Source organism: Lynx rufus, unplaced genomic scaffold, assembly GCF_022079265.1.
Source record: "Lynx rufus isolate CCGP_SWC_20201006 ecotype Redwood Valley unplaced genomic scaffold, mLynRuf1.p SCAF_13, whole genome shotgun sequence".
Lineage (NCBI taxonomy): Eukaryota > Metazoa > Chordata > Mammalia > Carnivora > Felidae > Lynx > Lynx rufus.
In genome coordinates, this window is record NW_025814827.1 from 26,122,176 (window position 1) to 26,146,211 (window position 24,036).

At 34.1% G+C, this 24,036-nt stretch overlaps 1 protein-coding gene across 2 annotated transcripts in view; it reads left to right on the forward strand.

The window, feature by feature from the left end:
• Positions 1–23,749, forward strand: part of COPS2 (COP9 signalosome subunit 2) — a 30,488-nt gene extending 6,739 nt beyond the window's left edge. Inside the window, exons 2-13 of one of the 2 annotated variants that reach the window (XM_047075137.1) lie at positions 4,555–4,668; positions 5,338–5,415; positions 9,743–9,868; positions 12,316–12,426; positions 12,557–12,634; positions 14,846–15,020; positions 15,708–15,886; positions 15,996–16,048; positions 18,643–18,740; positions 20,085–20,167; positions 20,689–20,747; positions 21,628–23,749. In XM_047075137.1, coding sequence (XP_046931093.1) covers positions 4,555–4,668; positions 5,338–5,415; positions 9,743–9,868; positions 12,316–12,426; positions 12,557–12,634; positions 14,846–15,020; positions 15,708–15,886; positions 15,996–16,048; positions 18,643–18,740; positions 20,085–20,167; positions 20,689–20,747; positions 21,628–21,772 — 1,299 coding nt within the window. In that variant the 3' untranslated portion in view covers positions 21,773–23,749. The remainder of the gene's footprint in view (positions 1–4,554; positions 4,669–5,337; positions 5,416–9,742; positions 9,869–12,315; positions 12,427–12,556; positions 12,635–14,845; positions 15,021–15,707; positions 15,887–15,995; positions 16,049–18,642; positions 18,741–20,084; positions 20,168–20,688; positions 20,748–21,627) is intronic. The other variant, XM_047075138.1, reaches the window with a different exon arrangement.
• The last annotated feature ends 287 nt before the right edge of the window (positions 23,750–24,036 follow it).

Genomic DNA, 24,036 nt, shown 5'->3' on the forward strand with positions numbered 1-24,036 from the left:
TACCAAGATGAGGAAGAGAAAGTTCTGCTTTTTGAGAAGCTCATGGTAGTGAGATGAGGGGAGGTGGGAACAAAACACACTCACAAGGCTCCATGTTAGAGAGATTCATGTCATGTAGAAGCTGACTAAGGAGAAAATTTATTTTCCTAAGTAGGGTTGAAGAAAGTATCACAAGGCAAACCTTGATGAATATGTTTTCCAGCAGTGTTAGGGCTAGGAACCATCATAGGAGAAAAGTGGGAAGTGTGCTAATAGGGGAGGTAGTTTAGAATTCCTAGCAGAGAGAACAGTTTATGTCAAAGCAGAGATTTTGAATTGTGTGGCACATTTGGGGAAGGAAGAATAGGTTTGGGTGGTGTGCATGGACCACAGATTGCTTTGTGGAGATGGCAGGACATAAGGTATTATATAAGTAGGTGGTACTTAATGAAATTTAGTGAGTTTTTCAATCCCTTTAACAAAGTTCAAGTGTTTTCATATATTGCTTAAATTTTTTGTTTCTTAAAAAAATTTGTTTTTTATTGTTTGAATTATCAGATTCTCTTTTAAAAAGTATTTTCTTTAAACTTTTACAGATTATAGTTAATACCCTTCTCATCTGACAGGGGAATTGTGTTTAGCAGTATTTGTTTAATACTTTACTTATAGTCTCTGTTCTGATCAGTAACACTGTGTGTGACCAAGTCATTGATAGGCACTAAAGATAACTTTATTTCCCTTTATCCTGTACCCATGTGGTGGGTCCTTTTTATTTTACATCCTTAATATCATTTGACATCTTCTATACTTACACTTGTTTCCTCCCTTTTCTCCTATTTGAAATCAGACCTCCATCATCTTTTAACCAGACTGTTGTTTATAGAGTATCCAGTGGGCTACTTCGTTACTACCAGAGTACCTTCCTAAAACACAAGCGATTATTTCCCTGTAAAATCTTTTAGTGAGTGGCTCCACTTGATGTAAACTCCTTGCTAGACTTCTGTTGTCCTGTTCCTCTGATACCAGTTTATCTTTCATCAGTTCTTTATACACATCCTGTGCTTCAGCCCAATCTGACTATTCATGCTTCTTTTAAATATGCGATACCATTTCAAGCTTCCATACCTTTACACATATTAACTGCTTTGTTTCAGATGCCCTTCCTTATCCCCAGGCAACTCCTATTCATACTTTTAGACCTGGTTCAGGTCATTTTTCCTTCCTGTAACTTTTTTTTTTTTGAGCTGCTACTGTACCTAGTATGTGTCTCTTAATTGCTTTTATCATGTTATAGCATTGCTATTTGCATATCTGTCTCTGACCATGAATTGCTTGAGGGGAAAGATTTGGTTTGCATTTGTGTGAGCAACACTTAACTACTGGTCTATGCTAAAGATCATTGTCAAGTATCTAAATAGATATCTAACAAAAGATATCCAAAAACGGAATTATTCTAGACTTCTCAAAATATCAGTGTAATAACTAAGGAATAGTTTACTGTATGTGGTACATAGCTTGTACTGATTCATTAAACTGCCTATGACAGGTTAGTGATATCACAGAGATTGGTTCAAACCCATTTGAACGTGCTATTGCAGATCATAACAAGGGACTGCCTGATTATAAGAATGCCAGTCAGGGACGTCTATGTGGCTTAGTTGACTAAGGATCCAACTTTGACTCAGGTCATGATCTCATGGTTTAGTTTGTGAGGTCAGGCCCCACACTGGGCTCTCTACTGTCAGCGTGGAGACCGCTTCGGATCCTCTGTTCCCCCCTCTCTGCCCCTCCTTCACACACACGCTTTCTCTCTCTCAAAAATAAATAAACATTAAAAAAAAAAAAAAAAAAAGAATGGCAGTCAGTAACATATCAGTTGTACCAATTCTTGTGTATTTATACATTTTGCCAGTAACTCTTAGAATTGAATTGCAGTTATGCAAAAGATATTATATGTTCCACTTCATCCATACACAGTTGACCCTTGAAAATCCATGTATAGCTTTTTATTCTCCCCAAACTTCATAGCCTGCTGTTGTTGATCAGAAGACTTACTGTTACCAAAACAATTAACACATAATTTATATGTTACATGTATTATATTCTGTATTCTTACAATAACGTAAGCAAAGAAAAGAATATTAAGAAAATCATAATAAGAAAATACATTTACAGTACTATAGCATGTTTATGAGGAAAAAAGTCCCCATGTAAGTGGACCCATGCATTTCAAACTCATGTTGTTCAAGGGTCAGCTGTAATATGAAAAACCAAAAGAATATATATATTTACAAAATGTTGAGGGCTAGATTAAGTCTTATCTTAATCACTGTGATTTGGGAGTGTTTTAACACCTAAAGTTTAGAAATATTAGTTGGGAGTCAATCAGGTATCAGAAGTTGTATATAGCCAGGCTTGTACTATAAGAAATATTCAGTGACTGAATGATAAGGCATTGTGTTAGACATGGTACGAAATGTAAAGGTTCTTGTCTTCAGCAATGTTATAATCAGGTCAGTAATTTCCAGGTAATTGAAGTTTTAAAATTTTATTATTTTAAAATGGTATTTTCTCTTCCCTTTTCTCACTCATATCCTGGCATAGTTGTTTTATTCTAACCTGTTGTGGGCCAAGAAACCAAAAACAAATGGACTTTGAGTGAGATTCCATTTCTTAGACTTTGTGATAGATACAAATAAAAACAAATTATTTCCAAGTTGAAGGATGTATTCTAAAGATTTGGATTGCAGAAAAATCATTTTCTGGTTTAGCTGGCTATTTATGTTATTGAACAGTTATCTAGAGAACTGATTTCCAAAGGTGTAGAGTAGGTTTTATAGCTATGATTTTTACTCCCACATCTTCCCTGAGTAGGTGACACTATGCAGTAGTTAACCAGAGGAAGAGTGGGGGAACAAATTTTGGCCATTTATGTGGTGGCCACAGTGGCTGCAGTAAAATGAATCAGGGAGAGCTTAATTAATAGATATGATTGGATGCGTAGTCAGGAGTAAGATTTTGATAATTTTTGAAATTAATTTTAAGAGCAATATGAAACCATTTTGAGAAGAGGAATGTACGTGCTAATTTACATTTTATGAAGGTTATTCTGGCTGCTTACCATGAGAAGGTTGGAATTTGAAGGTGTAAAAGGAGGGGTCCGGAGAGATGAAAGTGACTTAGTAGGCTAGGCTGGTAGCGAGGGAGATAGAGGAAAGTGCATGAATTTGAATTGGAGACGTATGTTGAAAGTAGAATCAATAAATACTTTTTTATGTTCCAACAATGTGACTGCCTTTGGTTCTTTAGTTACCTTCCATAATGCTGTTTTGTGTCTACTGTTTTCTTTCCCCTCTCCTCTTATGTCTAGGATGCAGACTCCCATTTATCTTTCAAAACCTATCTCAGAATCCTTCACTATCATAGCATTATTTAGGCTTATTTATTTATTAAGTTTTTATTAATTGCTTTTCTAGTTTAATCAGTTGTAATCAAACTTAGATTACAGGGTCAAGAAGTGAATGATTGATTATGAAATTGAAGTGTTGCAAAGGATTTTCATGTTAAACATAACTGAACTCCCAATCAAATCTGTGAGACTGCGTCCCTGCCTCATGTCCTTACACAAGAAAATAGTTGTCCTCTAGAGGGTGCACATTACAAAGCCTCTGTGGTCAGATAAAACTGGTTTTGTACTAACATCAGACATACCCCTCCATCTGCTGGTCACAGGAAAAATTCATCTTGTGTTCATATATTTTTGATCTTTCTAGCACTATGCTCACTATAACTTTTTTCATTCTTTGGCCTTTATGAAATACTACAGATTTTTTGTGAGTATCTTTAAAAAAATTTACTCAGTATTTGGATTTAGAAACAACTCTGTAATACTGTGTGTCTTTTTGTGTTTGCTTCCATGTACTATTCTTAATATAACAGTCAACTTACCTTTTGGAATAACTTGCAACTGATAGAAGTACTTTTGTGTCTTAAAACAATGATTTTCATTATACTAATCTTTATGTTTTATAATCCTCATCATTAAATTATATTAAGTTATATTTAACTATGTATATATGTAGCCATATATATATATATAGCTATGTATATATGGCTATATGCATATTATCATACCAGGTAGTTAGGCCATATTAGAATAATGAAATTTAGACTTAAGGAGTAGAGAAAATAACATTACAGAACTTAAGATGAATAATTAGCATTTATGTAATAATTAGCATTTACAGTGATTTTTCTTGGGTTCCATGACCAACAAAAGGTTAACCACAACAGAATTGGGGCTTATTAAGCCATTATTTCTTTGCATTTTGCTTTTCTGTTAATTCTGTGGAAAGTGTAGTTTTGATCTGAAAGTAAGTGATTCTATTCTCTCCACTTGATTTTGATTTTTTTACTTTTTTTTTTAAATAAGGATTAAGTATCAGTTACATTTTACCTATGTTTGCAAGGTTGTTTTGTGCAAATGGGTATGGTTTTCCATCTGAACAGTATTCACTTTTTACAGGGCAGTGTGTGGGTTTCTTTTTCATTGTAGTATCTCTTTCTAACAAACAGGAATACTCTGAAGATAGTAACTCCGAGCCAAATGTGGATTTGGAAAATCAGTACTATAATTCCAAAGCATTAAAAGAAGATGACCCAAAAGCAGCATTAAGCAGTTTTCAAAAGGTTCATATTTTTTCTGATTGATTCTGTATCTTAAAGTTTATTTTTTTTAAATGATTATGTCTTAGATCAAATAAGTTCCAAGTGATATTATCTCAGAAATGTGTTTTGGATACTGAGTGGTAATCCTATAAATAAGTTTGCATTATGCAGCACAAGCAAATATTTCAAAATGGATATCCTGTTTTTTCTAATCAAGCTGTCTATAGAGCAGGGCCATTGTCCTGAAAAGCTAGTGTGGTTCTGGACAAAGGAAATCAACATGAATGATCAATAGGTATTACCCCTGCAATTTTATTCCTTCTTCGGGGACAGATCACACAGGTGTGGTTTCAGTGTTAAGTAAGGTGATTTCTTGACTATTGATACACTTTTGGATTATTCTTATCAATGGATTATTCAGATGGGAAAAAAAAGGATTTATGGGACTATATAATAGTCAAGTAGTAGTTCTTACTTAATATTTGATGAAGAAACTTAAAAATTAGCTCACTTATCCTTAAGCGTTTTAAGACTTGTTTCCTTTTTAAAGCCTTTAAAAAATGGCACTGAGAAATGTAATTCTTGGGGAAACCTTAATTCGTATGATGGAAAACTAATTCAAAACAGACATTGTCATTAGAAAATAACATTAACATTTTTGTTAGGCTAAAAATGTCTTCTATTTTTTAGGTTTTGGAACTTGAAGGTGAAAAAGGAGAATGGGGATTTAAAGCACTGAAGCAAATGATTAAGATTAACTTCAAGTTGGTAAGATTTGTTTTGAGGGGAATTAAACTAATAATGAAATGAATTCTGTAGGTAAAAAACCTCATGGCAGCAAAATGGCATTATATCTACCTCTTTAAAATAATTCTGTTGATACATTTTCGTATTTAGCCTGGCTTTCATTTGTGACTACCACAATACTAAGTAAAAAACATTCTGCAAAGAAATCAAACTTTTTTGAAAGCTTATCCTTTAGATACTCAGACAGTGTTTGGCTTCTTATTAACAGGGCTTTTCCAAAAACTATTGTTTATTTTGGAATTTTAAAATTTTACTTTGTATTACAAGGAGTTCCTCTTCCACTGATAAGGACAAAAACCTTAGCATTATTCTTGACTCCTCTCTTTGTCTCTCACCCCTCAAATAATCCATTGGTAATTCCAGGTGTCTTTATATCTTTTAAAAATATATCCAGTATCTGACTGCTGCTTAACCATTTTTATCTCTATTACTTTGGTTCAAACCAACATCATCTCTCACCTGGATTATTTCAGTAGCTTCTTCTATCCTTGCCTTATTAACAGTCTATTCTCCACAAGCAGCAGGGTGATCCTTTTTGTTTTTGTTTTTGTTTTTAGAGTGATCCTTTTAAAATGTAAGTGAGACTGTGTCATTCCTTTGCTCTAAATCTTCTAATGGTTCCCACTCTCCTTAATAAAATCCAAATCCTGGGGTATCTGGCTGGCTTAGTCAGTTAAGTGTATGACTCCTGATTTTGGCTCAGGTCCTGATCTCACAGTTCGTGAGATCGGTTTGTGAGTTCAAGCCCTGCATCAGGTTCTGCACAGAGAGTGTTGAGCCTGCTTCATATTCTCTCTCTCCCTCTCTGCCCCTCCCCTACTCATGCACCCTCTCTCAAAATAAATAAATAAAACTTTAAAAAAATAATAATAATAATAATAATAAAATCCAAATCCTTACCATGACCTGTAACACCCTACATCATCTTACCCTTTCTGATCTTATTTTCTCTGTACGGCTTCCTTGCTGTTCCTCCTGTCATCCTAAGGATGCGCCTACTCATAAACACTTGTATTTGCTATTTCCTCTGCCCCAAATGCTCCTCTGTAATAGTCATATGGCTCTTTTCTTCATTTGATCAGATCTTTATTCGGTGTCACCATATATCAGGATGGCCTCCCTCTGGACCACCTTATGTAAAATAGCATCCTTCTCACCATCACTTACATTCATCTTACCCTGCTGTTTTTTTTTCTTTGAATATATCACCACTTAATTGCCTTTCTGCTGCCCTCATCCCCATGGGTGGTAAGGTCCATGAGAGCAGGACTTTGTTTTATTCACTGTTATATTCCTACCACCTGTAGTAGTGGCTGGCATTCAGTAGGTACTCATATATGTTGTAGAAGTTGTAAATAATCTGGAACTGTCATGACATTGTACCCTCATAGAATTGGTAGTCTTCAGGAGTGCAGGGTAGAGGTGGAGGGGAAAAAAATGGTTAGACAAGAGGACTAGTGACAGGCGTAAACCTTAAAATCACTAAGGGTAGAGGAACTTTTGAGAAGCTTAGAGAGCAGAGGTAAACACTTGCTTCTGTGGCAGATGAAAGGATAGCTGGTAATCTGTTACCACTTTCTTTTTCTCCTGTCTCTAATTTCTCATATGTCTCCTCCCTGTCACCATTAACTTCTCTGTCCCTTCTGTTTGAAATTGAACTCCCTGAATTGACTGTTACTTTTGTCCAGGTAACTTCTGCTAATCTTGCATCCTGTTCTTCTTGCCATATTCTCACTTTGGCATCCTCACCTACCTTTAGTAGTAGAAGCCCTCCATGACATTTACAAAAACTATCCACAAAATATTTTAGCTCATTCTTCACCCCCCAAAATATCAAGACTATTCAAAACATTTTAAACAGTAATAAGTATGTTGTCAATTGCTTTTAAATATCATTAAAAAAGGAAAATGTCTGTCTTGCGTTTACCCAAAGAATATGTTGCACAAAGCCCTTGTGCTTTCTTTCCATTTATTATTTGTGAAAATATTAAACACAAATACATACTATATTTAAATCAATAGCTTAGATATGGGAGAAGCATCAGGTGTCTCAAGGGATAGAGATTTTGATTAAGTAATTTTAGTGACATTAGAACCTCATTGTTCAACTCTTAAGATTCTACGATTTGAGGGGCCCCCGGGTGGCTCAGTTGGATAAGTGTCTGACTTTGGCTCAGGTCATGATCTCACAGCTCGTGAGGTTGAGCTCCGCGTTGGGCTCTCTGCTGACAGCTCAGAGCCTGGAGCCTGCTTCAGATTTTGTATCTCCCTCTCTGTCTCTGCCCCTTCCCTGCTTTCACTCACTCTCTCTCTCTCAATCAAAAATAAACATTAAAAAAAATATTTTTTAAAGATTCTATGATTTGAAATAATACAATAGACCCTATAGAAATCGACTTTCTTAACATACTAGCAGTAGTTTAGCGTTTGAGCCCATTTAAATATATGCTACCCATAAAACTTGATCTTACCATTTTACCTTGAGCCAAGATGGTAAGCAAGTAAGGGAAAGGATTATTTGTATTTTGTGTTATTTTTCCCTGCCTTCCTTCTCTATCTTTTATTTGCTCAAACAACATCTGTGAATAAGTTGTATTTTATAGGAGTACTTTGAGCTTCCACCCCTCAGTTTCTAGTTGGATTCAGAATAGGACCCATGTTGCCGTGTGAAGGTTTTGAGCAATAAAAAGTTAGAAGGGTTTTGTTATCAACTGCTCTGTGTTAACTGCTGCAATTTACCTGATCTTCCTGTAGTCTTTAATTACAGTAACAGAATTATTGAAAAATGAGCTTTAAAGTTATTAGAGTATAAAGAAATGAATTAAAAACGAACTTTCTGCTAAAATCCTATTTCTAATTTGCCTTTCGCCGTAAGATATGTTCTGTAACTTGGGTTTTAACACTACTAGGATATTACCTATTATTTACCCTCACATGGTACTGACATATTTGGAAATACAAGTGGTTTGATTTATATATATGTGTGTGTGTATATATATATAACTACATGTATATATAACTAAGGTTTTTCCCTGTTCTGTCCATTTTTCCCCCCACCCCAACTACTGTTTTCTTTTTTGTAATTCCATTCTTGCTTAGGTTTCAGGGAGTCTTCTCATGTTTTTTTTGTCCCTCATGCTGTATCTCAGGGCAGGACATAGTCATAAGCAAGAAAATTACATTATCATTTTTCATCCTAATAAACACATGTGGTCGTTAATCAAGAAAAACACTGTATCTGCCAGTGTCCTACCTCCCTGATTAAAAGTGGAGTAGAACCCAGTAAAAAGAGGGATTAATAGCAGTTGGAGATTGTCGGGACTGTGGATTCAGGTTATCAGATTAGACTCACAAATGGACTTCCATGGTATACTTTTTTTTTTTTTAATGTTTATTTATTTTTGAGAGATAGAGTGAGCAGGGGAGGTGCAGAGAGAGGGAGACACAGAATCCAAAGTAGGCTCCAGGGTCCGAGCTGTCAGTACAGAGCCTGATGCGGGGCTCGAACTTACCGAGTGTGAGATCATGACCTGAGCCAAAGTCAGAGGCCCAACCAACTGAGCCACCCAGGCGCCCCTTCCACGGTATACTTTGAGGGATGATGGGTCATTCGCCAAAATACTTAAGTGATTGAAATTTCAGGGGTAGTTCCTTATTTCCTCTGATCTCTCATGTTTTCTTGGAATAACCACAGTAGTGCAAATAGTCCTGCAAGGAATAGCAACATTAGCTATATCTGCTATTGAGTAGAGCTTTGGGTGGGAGGACTTTTCTCAATAGTGGGATGAGTACCTGGACTTGAAAAGTTTCCTTTACCTCACATTTCACCGTTGAGCCAACCAATAATGAATGGAGAAAAGAAACATACTGCTATTGTTGGAGAACTTTCTCATCAAGGGGTAAATCTTCAGAAGAGGATATAGCTGATATCTGTGTAGTTGAGACCCAAGGCATTTGAAAAGTTGGATTTATTTATATTTTTTGGTTTGTGAATATTGTAGTAGTTCTTATGATTTCAATAAATGTACAATGAGAACATATCTGAAATTTTGAAAATTTGTAAATTGTAGTCTTTCATAGGCTAACTTCATAAATTTGGTTCATGTGTCCCAGTGATTTAGAAATTTCAAATTTAAGCTAAAATGTTTATAGCGTTTCTGTCATACATACTTTCTCTATCGTAAAACCTTATTTTTCAATTATGTAGTAATATGTACTATAATCTTAATTGTATAGAAATTTGCGTGCATAAATACATATCTAATAATGCATTTTTCTTCCCTCATAGACAAACTTTCCAGAAATGATGAACAGATATAAACAACTATTGACCTATATTCGGAGTGCAGTCACAAGAAATTATTCTGAAAAATCCATTAATTCTATTCTTGATTATATCTCTACTTCTAAACAGGTTAGATTCTGGTTGTTCCTTTTAGTACTTATCAACATGTTGTTATTTATACTAAAGTCTTTGTTCTTCTTCTTTTTTTTTTTTAATAAGATGTAGAGGTTCTAGTTAAGCAGTTATGCCAGTCAGTAAAGTGCTTTAGAAATAATGTACTCTATATTGTTTTCTTATAGTACTAATTATGCAATATTAAAAGGTAATAAGTAGCTTAATCTCTTCAAATAATATCTTGAGATACCAACATAATCTGCACACAACTTTTGTAGACTTAAACTCCCATACAGTTACTATTATAGTTTGTTTCAGCAAACTCCATCACCACCTCAGTTAGATTTGTGTAGATTTGATTAACTACAGATCCTTGAAGGGATACCCTGTACTCATATTAGTACTTGGCATTGCCATTAGGTGTTTAGTAAATTCTTTTATAAAGAATGGGTGGATGATGGATGACGAAAGGAACAGTTAATGATGAAGGAACTACTGTGGACCTTGGGAATGATAGTGCTTTTGCTATTCTAGATTTTGGTTATTAAGAAAAGCAATGATGATGTTATTGTATTGCTAAGGGAATTTTTAATTGGATTGTTTGTTCATATTCTTTTAAGCAACATAGTCCTAAGTTTCAGCTTTCTTAAACCATGGTATTTTAGCACAAGAAGTATTCTCTGTCATTTAGGATTTCTTAAAACATTTGATATTTTTTGTGTTCATAATAAAAAATGTTCATCTCAGAATCTCTTTGATTCTTTTCTACTCGATGTCATTTTTATTTCTTGAGGTAGTTTATTACTTTTATGCTTTATATCTAAAATATATGTGATGGAAATAGAGAAAAATAAACTTAAAATTGACCCTTGAACAACATGGGGGCTAGGATGCCAACCCCTTGTCCCTCCTACCTCACAGTTCAAAATCTGCGTATAACTTACTCCTCAAAAACTTAACTACTGGGGTGGCTCAGTTGGTTGGGCATCTGACTTCATCTCGGGTCCTGATCCCATGCTTCGTGGGTTTGAGCCCCGTGTCAGGCTCTGTGCTCATAGCTCTGAGCCTAGAGTCTGCTTCGGATTCTATGCCTCCTTCTCTCTCTGCCCCTCCCCTGCTTGCACTCTGTCTCCCCAAAATAAATAAATACTAAAAAAAAAAAAAAAACTTAACTACTAATAGCCTGCTGTTGACCAGAAGCTTTACCTGTAACATAAACAGTTGATTAACATACTTTGTATGTTATGTATATAGTATATTCTTACAATAAAGTAACCTAGAGGAAAAAAATGTTATGGAGAAAATTATAAGGAAGAGAAGATACATTTATGGTACTGTACATTTATGGGTACTGTATCAAAAAAATCCGCATATAAGTGGACTCGTGCAGTTCAAACCCATGTTCAAGGGTCAACTGTATATGTTTTATTAAAACATTAGCACTTAATGGCACTAATTCTAGAGTTGTTACATATCAAAGGGATTTTCTTAAGTGAGAAAATATTTTCTGGGTTTTAAAACCAAGTCTCCTCAAAACATTTTTGGTACACTATAAATGTTATGCCAGATGTTAGTGGGAGGGATTAATTTTAAAACTTTAAGATTGTGTGTTGCCTCATGCTACTATATGTAAGCTTTTTGTCTTTTGAAAGAATAGGTATTGGGTGGGGGATACTCAGCTTATTCAGTATGCCATCAGCAGTCGTGAATAAATAGGCAGCCTTTTCTGAAAGTATTAAATTTTCCTGTCCTCATGGCCCTCTTACCTCTTGATCCTATTAAGTAGAGATCTAGAGAATCAGATATTCAAACAAAGGCAGAGCCCAGTGTGTGGAGAGGAGGGTGGGTAGGGGAGCTTATTGTAATGCAAAACAAAGGGTAAGTTCCATCAAAAAATGTCACACTCAGACTTGTGAATTGATGGTGTTTAGACATAGCTCAAATTGTGCTAGATTTTTCCCTCTACCCAACCCCAGCACTTTACCAGTAACCTAAGAGTTGTGTAGTTGAGTTACTTGATAGGTTACATATATAGAATTTTTGAAGGGATCTTACTTTTCTTTGTTTCTTTAGCTACTTGCCTAATGTTTGCCATGTGGTGGGTACCAAATGAGAGTTTAGTGAATAAGATACACACTATTAACAATAGTACAAGTAGTTCAGTGTGCATGCCATTCACTTCCATCAATATAAAATGAGTTATTAGATTGGAAAGGACAAACCTACACTATTAGAGCATTAGATATTTTCTGGTTTTTATTTTTCAGAAACATTAAAAACAGATCTTGGCACTTTTTACAAATTTGGTCTCTATTTTGCTAAGGTTTTACTAAATAGTAGGATGTCACAGACATTCGGAAACAGATAGTGTATCTTATGTATTATTAAAGTTCAAAGATGCACTTTTAGTTTGCTCAAATTAACTTTATTAACAGGTACAAATTTGCTGTTTACAATTATAGAATTCTGATTTTTTATGTCAGATGGATTTACTGCAGGAATTCTATGAAACAACACTGGAAGCTTTGAAAGATGCTAAGAATGATAGACTGTGGTTTAAGACAAACACAAAGGTAACAATTACAGTTACTTACATTTTTTTTTTTTTTGAAGAGTGGGAGGGTATCCTTAATAAACTCTCCTAAAGATTCATACCTTTTTCTTTTGAAATCTTTTAATTTCAATAAGTATGTTCTTTTACAGCTTGGGAAATTATATTTAGAACGAGAAGAATATGGAAAGCTTCAAAAAATTTTACGCCAGTTACATCAGTCCTGCCAGGTAGCATTCTCTTACTTTTTCTTAATATTTCTTCATAATAAAAAAGCATTAAAAAATTGTATTTGAAACATTGGTTTAGGGATGTTTTTGTTCAAACATCATCCCAAAAATAAAATTTGGTAAATAAGATACGAAAAGGCTCATTAAAAAAAGAATTTCTTATTTGAGAGAGAGAGAGCGTGTGTGCATGAGCTGGGGAGGGGCAGAAGAAAGGGGAGAAAGAGAGAGAGAGAGAGAGAGAGAGAGAGAGAGAGAGAGAATCCCAAGCTGGCTCCACACTCAGCATGGAGCCCAACAAGGGACTCAGTCTCACAGCCATGAGATCACGACCTGAGCCAAAATAAAGAATTGGATGCTCAGCTGACTAAGCTAGCCAGGTGCCCCTAAAAAGCTCATTTTTTCTGAATATTACATTTCCTCTTGTTTTAATCCTAATTTCATCCATTATTTTTGTGGACTGAGGCAACAGATATCAATAAAAAAATACTCTAGTCATTAATATTTACTAAGAATAAGATAGACCCTGTGAAAATTAGAAAAGAATATTAAAGACATATATAATAAAGATATTTTATATTCAAGTTTATAATATATGAATCTTTTGTAACAACTGTCCTTTAGAACTTCCTATGATGCTAGAAACATTCTGTTTCTGTACTGTCCAATATAATAGCGTCAGCTACATGTCATCAGGCAGTTAAATGTGGCTGAGTTTTTTATTTTGCTCAATTTAAATTTGAATAGCCACATGATCTGAACAGGGCACTTCTATAACTTTTTAACTATAGTTATAATTTGTGTTTTCTTTTTTGTCTTGATCAAAAGCTATGTGATAATTAGTTTAAAGTTTGTGTGAAAATACTGTTTTAAATATTTTTAAGCTCCTCCAGTGCCTTGTACTATTATTTTAATTATGTACGTTATTTCTGTGCATGGGAGCAAAGTTGGTCAGGAAAGTGTTCTAAATTAATCACCTGCATGTATTTTCATTAATATTTTTAGGTTATTTTTAAAAAGAAAGTGTTTTTATTTCATAGTAGTTTTGCTTCATAAAACAGATTAGTTATTTATGATTGGTTTCTTTTGTACACATTCTTGAGAAAGTTTAGTCTGATGCATAAACTGTGAGTTCAATTCCATGTGAAGTGGAAATGATAGAGAAGCCGTTTCTGAATGGAAGAGGATCTTCTATCTGATTGTAAATAACATTATAATATAGCAGAGATGTATGCTAATCTGTGGGGTTTTTTTTTTCCCACTTATTTTGAGAGAGCATGCAAGCAGGGGAGGGGCAGAGAGACATGGAGAGAGAGAATCCCATGCAGGTTCTATGCTGACAGCACAATTTGGGGTTCGATCCCACAAACTGTGAGACCTGAGCCAAAATCAGGAGTGTACACTTGACTGACTAACTTAGCCATGCAGGTGCCCCTATGATAACCTAGATGTACAAATTGTGTCTTACATATCATGTATTTTACTCTGGCTGTGATTCATTAGTGAATAAACAGAATTAAGTTGGAAGACCAAATAAATAATAAATTTTGGCTTTGTGTATGTCAGTGCTTGATATTTATGATTATCTGACTATTGCCCATATGCTATTTTTCATGGCCTGCATTTTGTGGGCTTTTGGTCATTTTTCAAAGTTGAACCTTTGTATTCCTCTGACATCCCTCAGCAGAGTTAGTGCTTTTCTCTTCCATTCTTCTGGGCACTTGGCTCATGCTTCAACTAGAGTCATTTATATTGTAATTTATCTGTTGACAGAGTAATCTTCTAGCCTGTAAACTTTGGGGGGCTAGGAACTCTGGCTTATGTAACTTTACATTTCTCCAAGGCAGACCCAGTGCCTGATACCAGGAAGGCACTTGAAAGTGCTTTGTGATAAAATCAGTGAATATAAAATTGTGACGATTTGGGGAAGACCATAAAGAACCTCCTAGATAGAAACAAACATTATAACATTTTATACATTAAAAAATTACTTCTGGTTACTTACTCCTTATTGAATGACTAGAAAATCCAAAAGATGTGTGCTTTCCTTTTTGGCTATTCAAGTTAGTGTTCTCGGTGTTCTAGATCTCAAACGTTGTAGTGCATTTTCACACAAAATTCATATTATAAATGTAAGGATCCCAGGCTAACTCAAATAAAAATGTCTAGATTGTGAATTCTATTTTGACTAAATTTCATTATTTGCTTTCCTAGACTGATGATGGAGAAGATGACCTGAAAAAAGGTACACAGTTATTAGAAATATACGCTTTGGAAATTCAAATGTACACGGCACAGAAGAATAACAAAAAACTGAAAGCACTCTATGAACAGTCACTTCACATCAAGTCTGCCATCCCTCATCCACTGATCATGGGAGTCATCAGAGGCAAGTTTTGTTTGGAGAAGGGTGGGCAGTGTCCCAGGAAGTTGTCATTGTATATGACTGAATGACTAGGAAGGTTGTTCGTGTTATAGTGAAAATAAATGGCGAAGTAGTAAAATCATTGAAATGATCTAGTCTTAGAAAGAAATTAGGATGAAATTTTGTCTTTTAAGATTTTACATTAGTGAAATATTACTAACAGAAAATTTACCATTAGAAGTCCTATTCTTGATGGGCACCTAGGTGGCTCAATCAGTTGGGCATCTGACTTTGGTTCAGGTCATGATCTCACAGTTTGTGAGTTCGAGCCCTGTGTCGGGCTCTGTGCTGTCGGTTCAGAGCCTGGAGCCTGCTTCAGATTCTGTGTCTCCTCTCTCCGCCCCTGCCCCGCACATGCTCTGTCTCTCAAAAAAATGAATAAATATTAAAAAAAAAAAAAAAATTTAAAGAAATCCTATTCTTGAATTGTAATGATGTATATAAAATTACCTTCTGCCTCAACTGAGAATAAAGATTTGCAAATGCTTGTTTGATGTTTAATGAAGAGCTTGCTTTTTAGAAAGCATCCTGGGGCCAGTATATAATTAAAAGACTGGAAAGTCACTATCACAGTTTTCATGTGATTTTTATCAAGTATTCAGTCTTACTACAGAACTGAAAATGCCCTCTTTTATCCTATTTTATTTGCAGAATGTGGTGGTAAAATGCACTTGAGAGAAGGTGAATTTGAAAAGGCACACACTGATTTTTTTGAAGCCTTTAAGAATTATGATGAGTCGGGAAGTCCAAGACGAACCACTTGCTTAAAATATTTGGTGTTAGCAAATATGCTAATGAAGTCAGGAATAAATCCATTTGACTCACAGGAGGTATGCGTGTGCTCTAAATATTCATTTCTGTCAGCTATCTTTTGTGGAAGTAAATTTTAATCTTTCTTTGTGTTAATTGTTTTTTGTTCTGTTTTTTTTAACTGCTTAGGCCAAACCGTACAAAAATGATCCAGAAATTCTAGCAATGACAAATTTAGTAAGGTAAGATTGTATCTCTCAGTTAAGGTAAATTTCCTTAAATCGGTGATTAGAGGGGAAAGTGGAAGAGATATTTTGAGAATTCAGTTAATATTCCAAAGTTTGTGAAATTTTTATCTCTTAAAGTCATTTATTCAGTTTCTGTTAGTCATAAGATTTTATGAAGTATAGTATTGGCTGCTTTTTCCCCCCTGTTATCTACATGCTTTGTGTGTATGCTGTTTTCAGTACAAAACTGATTATAGCTATTTTAAAACAATTTCAGTGTTTGCTGTTTCAGCCTGCCTTAATCCAAAATGAAATTATGAATTGGTCCACATAAGTCAGAAATTTTCAGCAAGACCATGTCTTTACTCACATATTTTCTCAATTGACAAGGTAAAAAAAAAATCATCTAAAAAGTTTACCTCAGGTAATTTTCTGAGATGAGGAGCAGAGGGTTATATTGATAAGAAATCCAAGGATTTTTTGACGACTTCTTTGGTGGGTAGCAACTGAAAAACCTGCTATGATCAATTAATATTAAATAAAATTATAAAAGATGAAACAAAGCAAAAAGCCTAGAAAAGAAGGCCTACTTTTGCAAAAGAAATCAGTGAACAAGAAAAATTTTCCTCTGGGCTGGGAATACATGGAGCCTAGGTTTCATCAAGTCTTTTGTTTAGATTGTGCAACTGAGTTTACCAAAGCAGGAAGATTATGATTAGGATGTAGGGTAGGGTGGGCTTTTTTGCATATGTATGTGGATAACTTAAGTGATCAGATACTCTTTCAATAGTCTTTTTTGATTTAAAAGTACTGTTAGACTATAAATTATGAGTCACCCATATATAAATTTTATATACTTGGAGAAAATAGCTTATTACCTGATACTGTCTAAGTTCCTGTGTAAAATGTCCTCATTTACTTTGTTTGGCTATGAGTTTTATAAATTACCAGGTTTATTTAAAGAAACTTTAATTTTAACGATAAAAAATAAGAATAATTTTATTTTTCTTTTAAGGGGACTAGGAATAGTTAGGAGATAACTCTAAATTGCAACATCAAAAAATCAATCTTTCTTATTGTTTATTTAGTCTATTTTAATACATATTTGTTGAATTAAGTTGATTTTAGTTATGAAAGGAGATTTCTCCATCTTTATTTCAGATGGTTTATTCCATCAACATGATTTGGTTAGAGATTCACTTCATAATACTTCAGAAAAATGTTTTTAAGTTAAGTTGCTAAACAACAGTTTAAGCTTTTAAAACCCTTAAGGAAATATTGAGGAAGAGTTTTGCCCTAGACGTTAATATTTCATCTAAATTAAATTGATTAAATACATTAAAATGGATGAAAGGACTTAATTATCAGACCTTTAAAAAATAAGCAATATTTATGTTTACTATACCATACAACATATTCCTCTGTATTAATATAACCTCTATATTGGAACTCAAAAACTTATTTTAATGGAAGATTTTGACCCAAACAAGTGGCCTGTGGTGTGTCCCACACTTTGTATAAGATTTTTTTTTTAAGTCACGTAAACAATGGAACAGTGTCTCTTGGTTAAAATATGCACATGTGCAAGTGTTTCACAACTTGAATATATCCTCCTATAGCATATTACATAATGTATTTGGGGTAGGTGAGAAAGTAATGCTTCCTAATTTTATCTTCCTAGTCAGTTGCCAGCAGACTAGAGGAAAATAATTCCTGTTGAAGCACTTGAGTCACCTGCCCCTTACATGAAGTTACATTGCGACCCACCAGATGGAAGCACAGCAGAGGGCGTGCAGAATGGCTGATGATATGTCTTACATATAAAGCAGACAGTGGTGCCATATCCAGAAGGTTGGCTTCTTCCTTCTCAGCACCTTTAGCAATCCCCGTAGTGCCCTACAGAATTAATTTAAGAGTAGATGCTAGACACCTCAGAGAATTATGAACATAAATCAGCCTTTGGCCTTCTGCAGCAGGGTCCATCACTCTTCTTTAGTGTGCGTGTCCCATTTGGTGCTAATTACCTGCCGCTGACGTTTCTGCTGTATAACTCAGTGGAACTTTAAGGCTAGAGAAAATTAAGAATCAGATGTTCCCTTTGCGAAGTTTTAGCAGTTGCTGGTAGCTTTCTAGAAGATAAAAATTAGGAAGCTGCATTTCTGAATAATCTTCAGAGAGGATATACTGTCTTATTTCAAAGACAAGATCGGACTCCTCCATACCGTTGTATGCTGACCTGGTTTCTTAGGGATTAAATGCTAAATGCACAACTTAATTTGAAAGTATCAAGCATTAAACAATTATTAAACTTGTCGGTTTTTAACAGTGCTAAGATTTTGAGAAGACTTTAATGAACTATATATAAATATAGTATATGACCCTAAAAGGTTTATTTAATCTTTCTTTTATAAAACCAAAAGCATTAAAAAAGAAATTCATTTTGTTTGCAGAAGGATGTGTGTGTGTTTAACTCTGATTTCTATGGCAGAAACTGTAACGTAATTTAGATTTTTGCATATAAAAATCAAGAAGCAGGCTCTTTGGTTAATATGATTTAATACATGACTTCCTCATGTTTGACAAGATTTATACCTTTCTTTTTCTGTTAGTGCCTATCAGAATAATGACATCACTGAATTTGAGAAGATTCTGAAAACAAATCACAGCAACATTATGGATGATCCTTTCATTAGGGAACACATTGAAGGTATATTCTTTCTGCTAAGTGAATTCAGTTACCTTCTGTGCCACTGTCAAACAGGACTTCTTAATGGAAAGGCATGGAATCAAACCAGTTTTCTTCTATGTATTGTCAAGTATAGAAATGCTTCTAAATGCTGTCATAGAATAGGATATTATTTAAAATTATAAAGCTATTTAAAAAATCATTCACCAGTTTCATGCTATTGAATAACATAATCAAGTTCTCATGTGATGTCCATTTCACTTAAGGTGGCTGTCCCTTTTATCTTTTTATTCTAATTTAGATATTATTGCATGTTTATTACTGATACTTAGTATCAGTATCAAAATTAATTCTTAGGATTTGTTTTCAACAAGTAACAAAAGCTTTTAAACATAGTCCTCTATGGTTGATGGCCTTGATGCATTTACTTTGAAGGGTAGGCTAATATTGTACAAGTAAGTGTGTGAGATTTTTTTTTCTGTTGGATTAACAAAGACAAAAATCATTCCTTGTTCTGGGGCCTCTTTTGTACCTCCAGTGTTTCCACCTGTTTTGGAGCTATTTGAGGGTTTTTAAATGACCATTTGGAACAACTCATTCAAATACTTAAATTCCAGATGCATCAGGAAAATCCGAAGAATACTTTGGAAGTAATGTTCTCTTTTCCCCGCCTTCCTTTCTCTTTCATTCGGACAGAATTTTAAAAGTTCTTGTGTGAAGCTAGAATGATACTACACTCGGTGGATATAGAAAAGTTTAGAAGCCTTGTGCATGAACTCCAGTCTTTTTGTTTGTTTTTTAAAGACACTTGTCTGTGAAGAAACTGGAGAAGATCATTTTATAAAATATAATACCGTAGATTTTGAGAGAGCATAAAATAAAAGACTTGGCTGGCATGAATCAGAGCTTCTTGAAAAATATGTTAACTATAGAGGAAATGATGAGCAGTGTGGAGTACTAGAAGGCAAGAGAATATTTTAGATAGCATCACAACATAAAATCGGGGAGGTGGGAATGAGAAAAAACGGGGAAAGTAGTCTCTAATCTTATTGTGCATTTATTGGATCTAAATATTTTTAGATCCAAATACCTTATGTCTGGTGTGCCTGGCTGGCTCATTCGGTAGAGCATGTTGCTCTTGATCTCAGGGTGATGAGTTTGAGCCCGGTATTGGGCATAGAACTTACTTAAAAGAAAACAAAAAACCCAAATACCTTATGTTCTTGTCAGGCAGAAAGATGTATTTTGAGAAGATAAATGATATAGTTAATTAATGTGATTTAGAAGTGCATAATGTTTCATGAAGATACACATACAGACTATTAAATACAAGTTTATTATTTTCATTTTTGTCTTTTCTTTCAGAGCTTTTGCGAAACATCAGAACACAAGTGCTCATAAAATTAATTAAGCCTTACACAAGAATACATATTCCTTTTATTTCTAAGGTACTTATATTCATGAATCTTAATATTTATAATTTTTAGTTTATAAATGCAGTGTACCTATCTTCCATTTAAAAAATGATTCTTAGTAACATTTTGTAATAGTACATTTTTAAAATACAGCATAACTTAAGGGCTTTCCTTTTAATATAAATTTTTCTGTATTGGCATAAATTGAGTTAACAGTAAAGAGAAATAAGGAATCATTACAGTTCTTTTTAAAGATTTCTTTAGCCTCAGAGAACATTGTAGAAGACAGAGTAGTGGCTAAAGTATATGACTGATGTAGTGTTAACCCAACCACAATAAAATTGTGGTAGGAATATACTTGAAAAATTGCAGAGTTAAATTTTATCAGACCTATTTTCTCAGAAATATTTTGAAGTGATAATGGAATTTGTTTTACATTTTCTTTTCACTAAATCTCCTTTTTAAGTGGTGGGAGTTAATTTAAAATCAAAATAATTATCATGAAGTCTCTAAAGAAGTTAATTAGTAGAATTATAATGAGTCTTTTTTCTTAGGAGTTAAACATAGATGTAGCTGATGTGGAGAGCTTGCTGGTGCAGTGCATACTGGATAAGTAAGTACTTGGCTATTTCTTGTCATAAAATGTTTAGGACCATAACATTTGAATAATGGGAGCAAAGGTAGCAATGAAATTCTTGAGTTTTCATGAAAAGCACCCTCTGGCTATTATTTTCTGTTAAAACAGATACACAGGTATGCATGGTGGTTTTTTGTAAATGAATGAGCATATTAAGCCCTTGATCTCTGAAAAAGCTATAAATGTTTTCAGAAAGATTTGTCAGGTACGCCTGGGTGGCTCAGTCAGTTGAGCATCTGACTTTTGATTTCGGCCACACTCATGCTCACAGTTTGTGAGTTCAAGCCCTGCATTGGGCTCTGCACTGACAGCACCAAGCCTGCTTAGGTTTCTTTCTCGCTCTATCCTTGCCCCTCCCCTGCACATGTGCACGCACTCGTGCGCTCTCTCTCTCTCTCTCTCTCTCTCTCTCTCTCAAACATCTAAAAGAAAAGAAAAAGATTTCTTATTCAGCACATGATCCATATACAGCTAGAGCATTTTTTAATGAATAGTATTTTTTTACGTTTTTAAAGTAGAAGGTGTGGTATGTAATTGTTTTGAAATTATATTTTTCTTAAAAGCAGTATGGTAATTTAAAGCTTTACAAGTTACATTTGCTATTGATTAATCAGTAAGTCTCTGCTTATTCGTTTTTTTAATGTAACTGATGAAAGGTAGCTGAAATCTACTTTCTGTCTAGAATTTTAATAAGGTAACAAATAGTATAACTAATCCTGAATTCAATCATTTAATGTAGGCAGCAGTTTTTTCTTTTACATTTATTGGTATCATAAATACTTTATGAAACAGTCCAAAAGATACACTTAGTGAAAACGGTTTCTAGACATGTCTTCTTTTATGTATTTATTTCTAGCACTATTCATGGCCGAATTGATCAAGTCAACCAACTCCTTGAATTGGATCATCAGAAGAGGGGCGGTGCCCGGTATACTGCACTAGATAAATGGACCAACCAGCTAAATTCTCTCAACCAGGCTGTAGTCAGTAAACTGGCTTAACAGAGAACAAGCTTTTAACAGACGTACTTAATGCAACAGTGCAGAGATGTAATCCTTAAAAGAACTGGGAATGGCAAAACTACTGTCGGTTGATGTGTCCTGAAAATTATTGGAGTTATGGCAGAAGTGCTTTTTTTGATCAACTGGTTTGTGTTTTGCTGCTGCATTTATCCCAAGAAAAACAGCTTTAATCTCCAGAAGAAAACCAAAATGCCATGGGATTTATGCTGTATTGACATCTTGCCCTAAACATACAACATCATAGTAATTTGTCATGGGCAACATGACCAGAGAGAAGATTTTTGTCATGATTTTAAATACACTGACATGTTACTGTTGGTTAAATTTAAACATGTTTTACCTGCAGAAATTCTCTCACAAATAACCTGCAATAACTTGAAATGCATACCCTTTTGAACACTTCCTTTTCTCATGTATAAATTAAAATGTTTGCTGCATTTTGCAAAATGTCAATTCTCCAAAAATGTGTCCGTATATTTCTGTACCTGCAGTGTAGTAAAGGTTTAGATGAAACCCCATAATTATGGTGGCATACTGTCACTTAGGTTTCAAGCAGCAAAATAAACAGTGCAGCTCAGAAATTGTAGTTTGGTTCTTGACGTGTTTTTATTACATTTGGGGTTTTTGTTTTGCTTTTTAGTACCTTAGAAATTTCAAATTATTTAATCTTCAGTTAATGATTTTTAAAAGCCTGGGAGCAAGTAAGTCGGTTATTTGCTTTCAAGCTTTTTAAAGTAGTCTTTATTGATAAAGTAAGGAGAACTAGTTTCTAACAAAACACTTGCATAGTACTTACTTTGACAGTGATGCTTTAAAGAAATAAAATTCTTTTTTTTTCTAAGAATGATATTCCTTTTTAAAAATAAATTCTAACTCTCAGAATGTTCACTTTAAACAAATATGCCAGAACATAGACAGCTAAATGAATGTTACCCTGTATAGTGATCATGCTGGAAAATTATTTCCTAATTCCAGCAGTCTACCATTGCTCAAAACCTCATGGGTTTTGCTCTTTTAGAATTGTATTCAGAGCTAATTTAAGTCATACACACTGTTGATTTTGTGATGCACAGTGTTTAAGAAAACAAAAAGTATTAAGCTTGATTTTTTTTTTTTAATTTTGTTTTTTTTATAGTTACCATCATTTGGCACCAAATGACTTTGGACAGTTTCCAAAAATTAATCTGTCTTTGAGGAAATAGTAGAAAGTATGTAACTGGCTTTGAAGGCAATCCCAAAAGAGTTTTAAAGGTATTTTGAGCAGTGGTAGCATAGTTAGGATAATGAACTGTGGCCTTCCAAGGTGACCACCTTAAAGGAGACGCAGCTCATTTGAATGTATTGAGTTTTGGATGTATTTGTTTCATTTAAAAAAAAAAAATCACATTATTTTATAGTGTCAAAAGGAAAAACTAAGATTAAGATAATTTCTTTGGTTTTTCTATTGCTTGTTATTATGTAAAAAGAAGTGAGTGGCAGTTCAGAAGGAAGACTGTTGTAACTGAGGAATGACAACCAAGAATTTTTGATCATTAAATCAGATTTTATAAACAGTGGAAAGAGCATGGACTTAAAACAAGGCATGCTTATTCGGTTTTGTCAAAATTTTACGAAAATATGTGATATATATTTATACTAAAACTATATAATCCTTAGATATAGGAAAGCAATCAGTTAATGTCTTTAGCAGATAAAAGCAGTATTAAATACAGGTGCAACTTGGAAATTGTAGAAAATTGAAAGAAAACGAAAGACAAATGTCTCTGGTAGGGAATAAAAAAGTTTAAGATATTATAAAATTATGTGTATTTTCTTCTCTTTTACATAAATCATTTGTGAAAAATGTGCTACATTTTTTTTACAGGAGTGATAATAATTAGGACTTATTTTTCAATATAATTTGGAGACCCTTTGTTACCCAAATAAAAATGACGAGTTTCTGTGCCTGTATTCAAATATGTATGCATGTGATAACTGTGGGAAAAGGCCCTGCTTAACTCTGAGTTGATGGAATTAGAATTTAAAGGATTTGAATGATACGATTTAACCTTTATGCCAACTTTCACAATGCCCAGTTTTCCTGTGATATCTTTGCCCCATGGCAGTAGTGCATCTTCCAGTTTCTAGAGAGAAAGCATGCACTTATTTTTTGGGGGGAAACTGGGCTAAGCTATAAAACAAATTATATAATGTAATTGTATGTATCACATAGGCTTTGTTTAATATTCCTGAAATACTAGTTC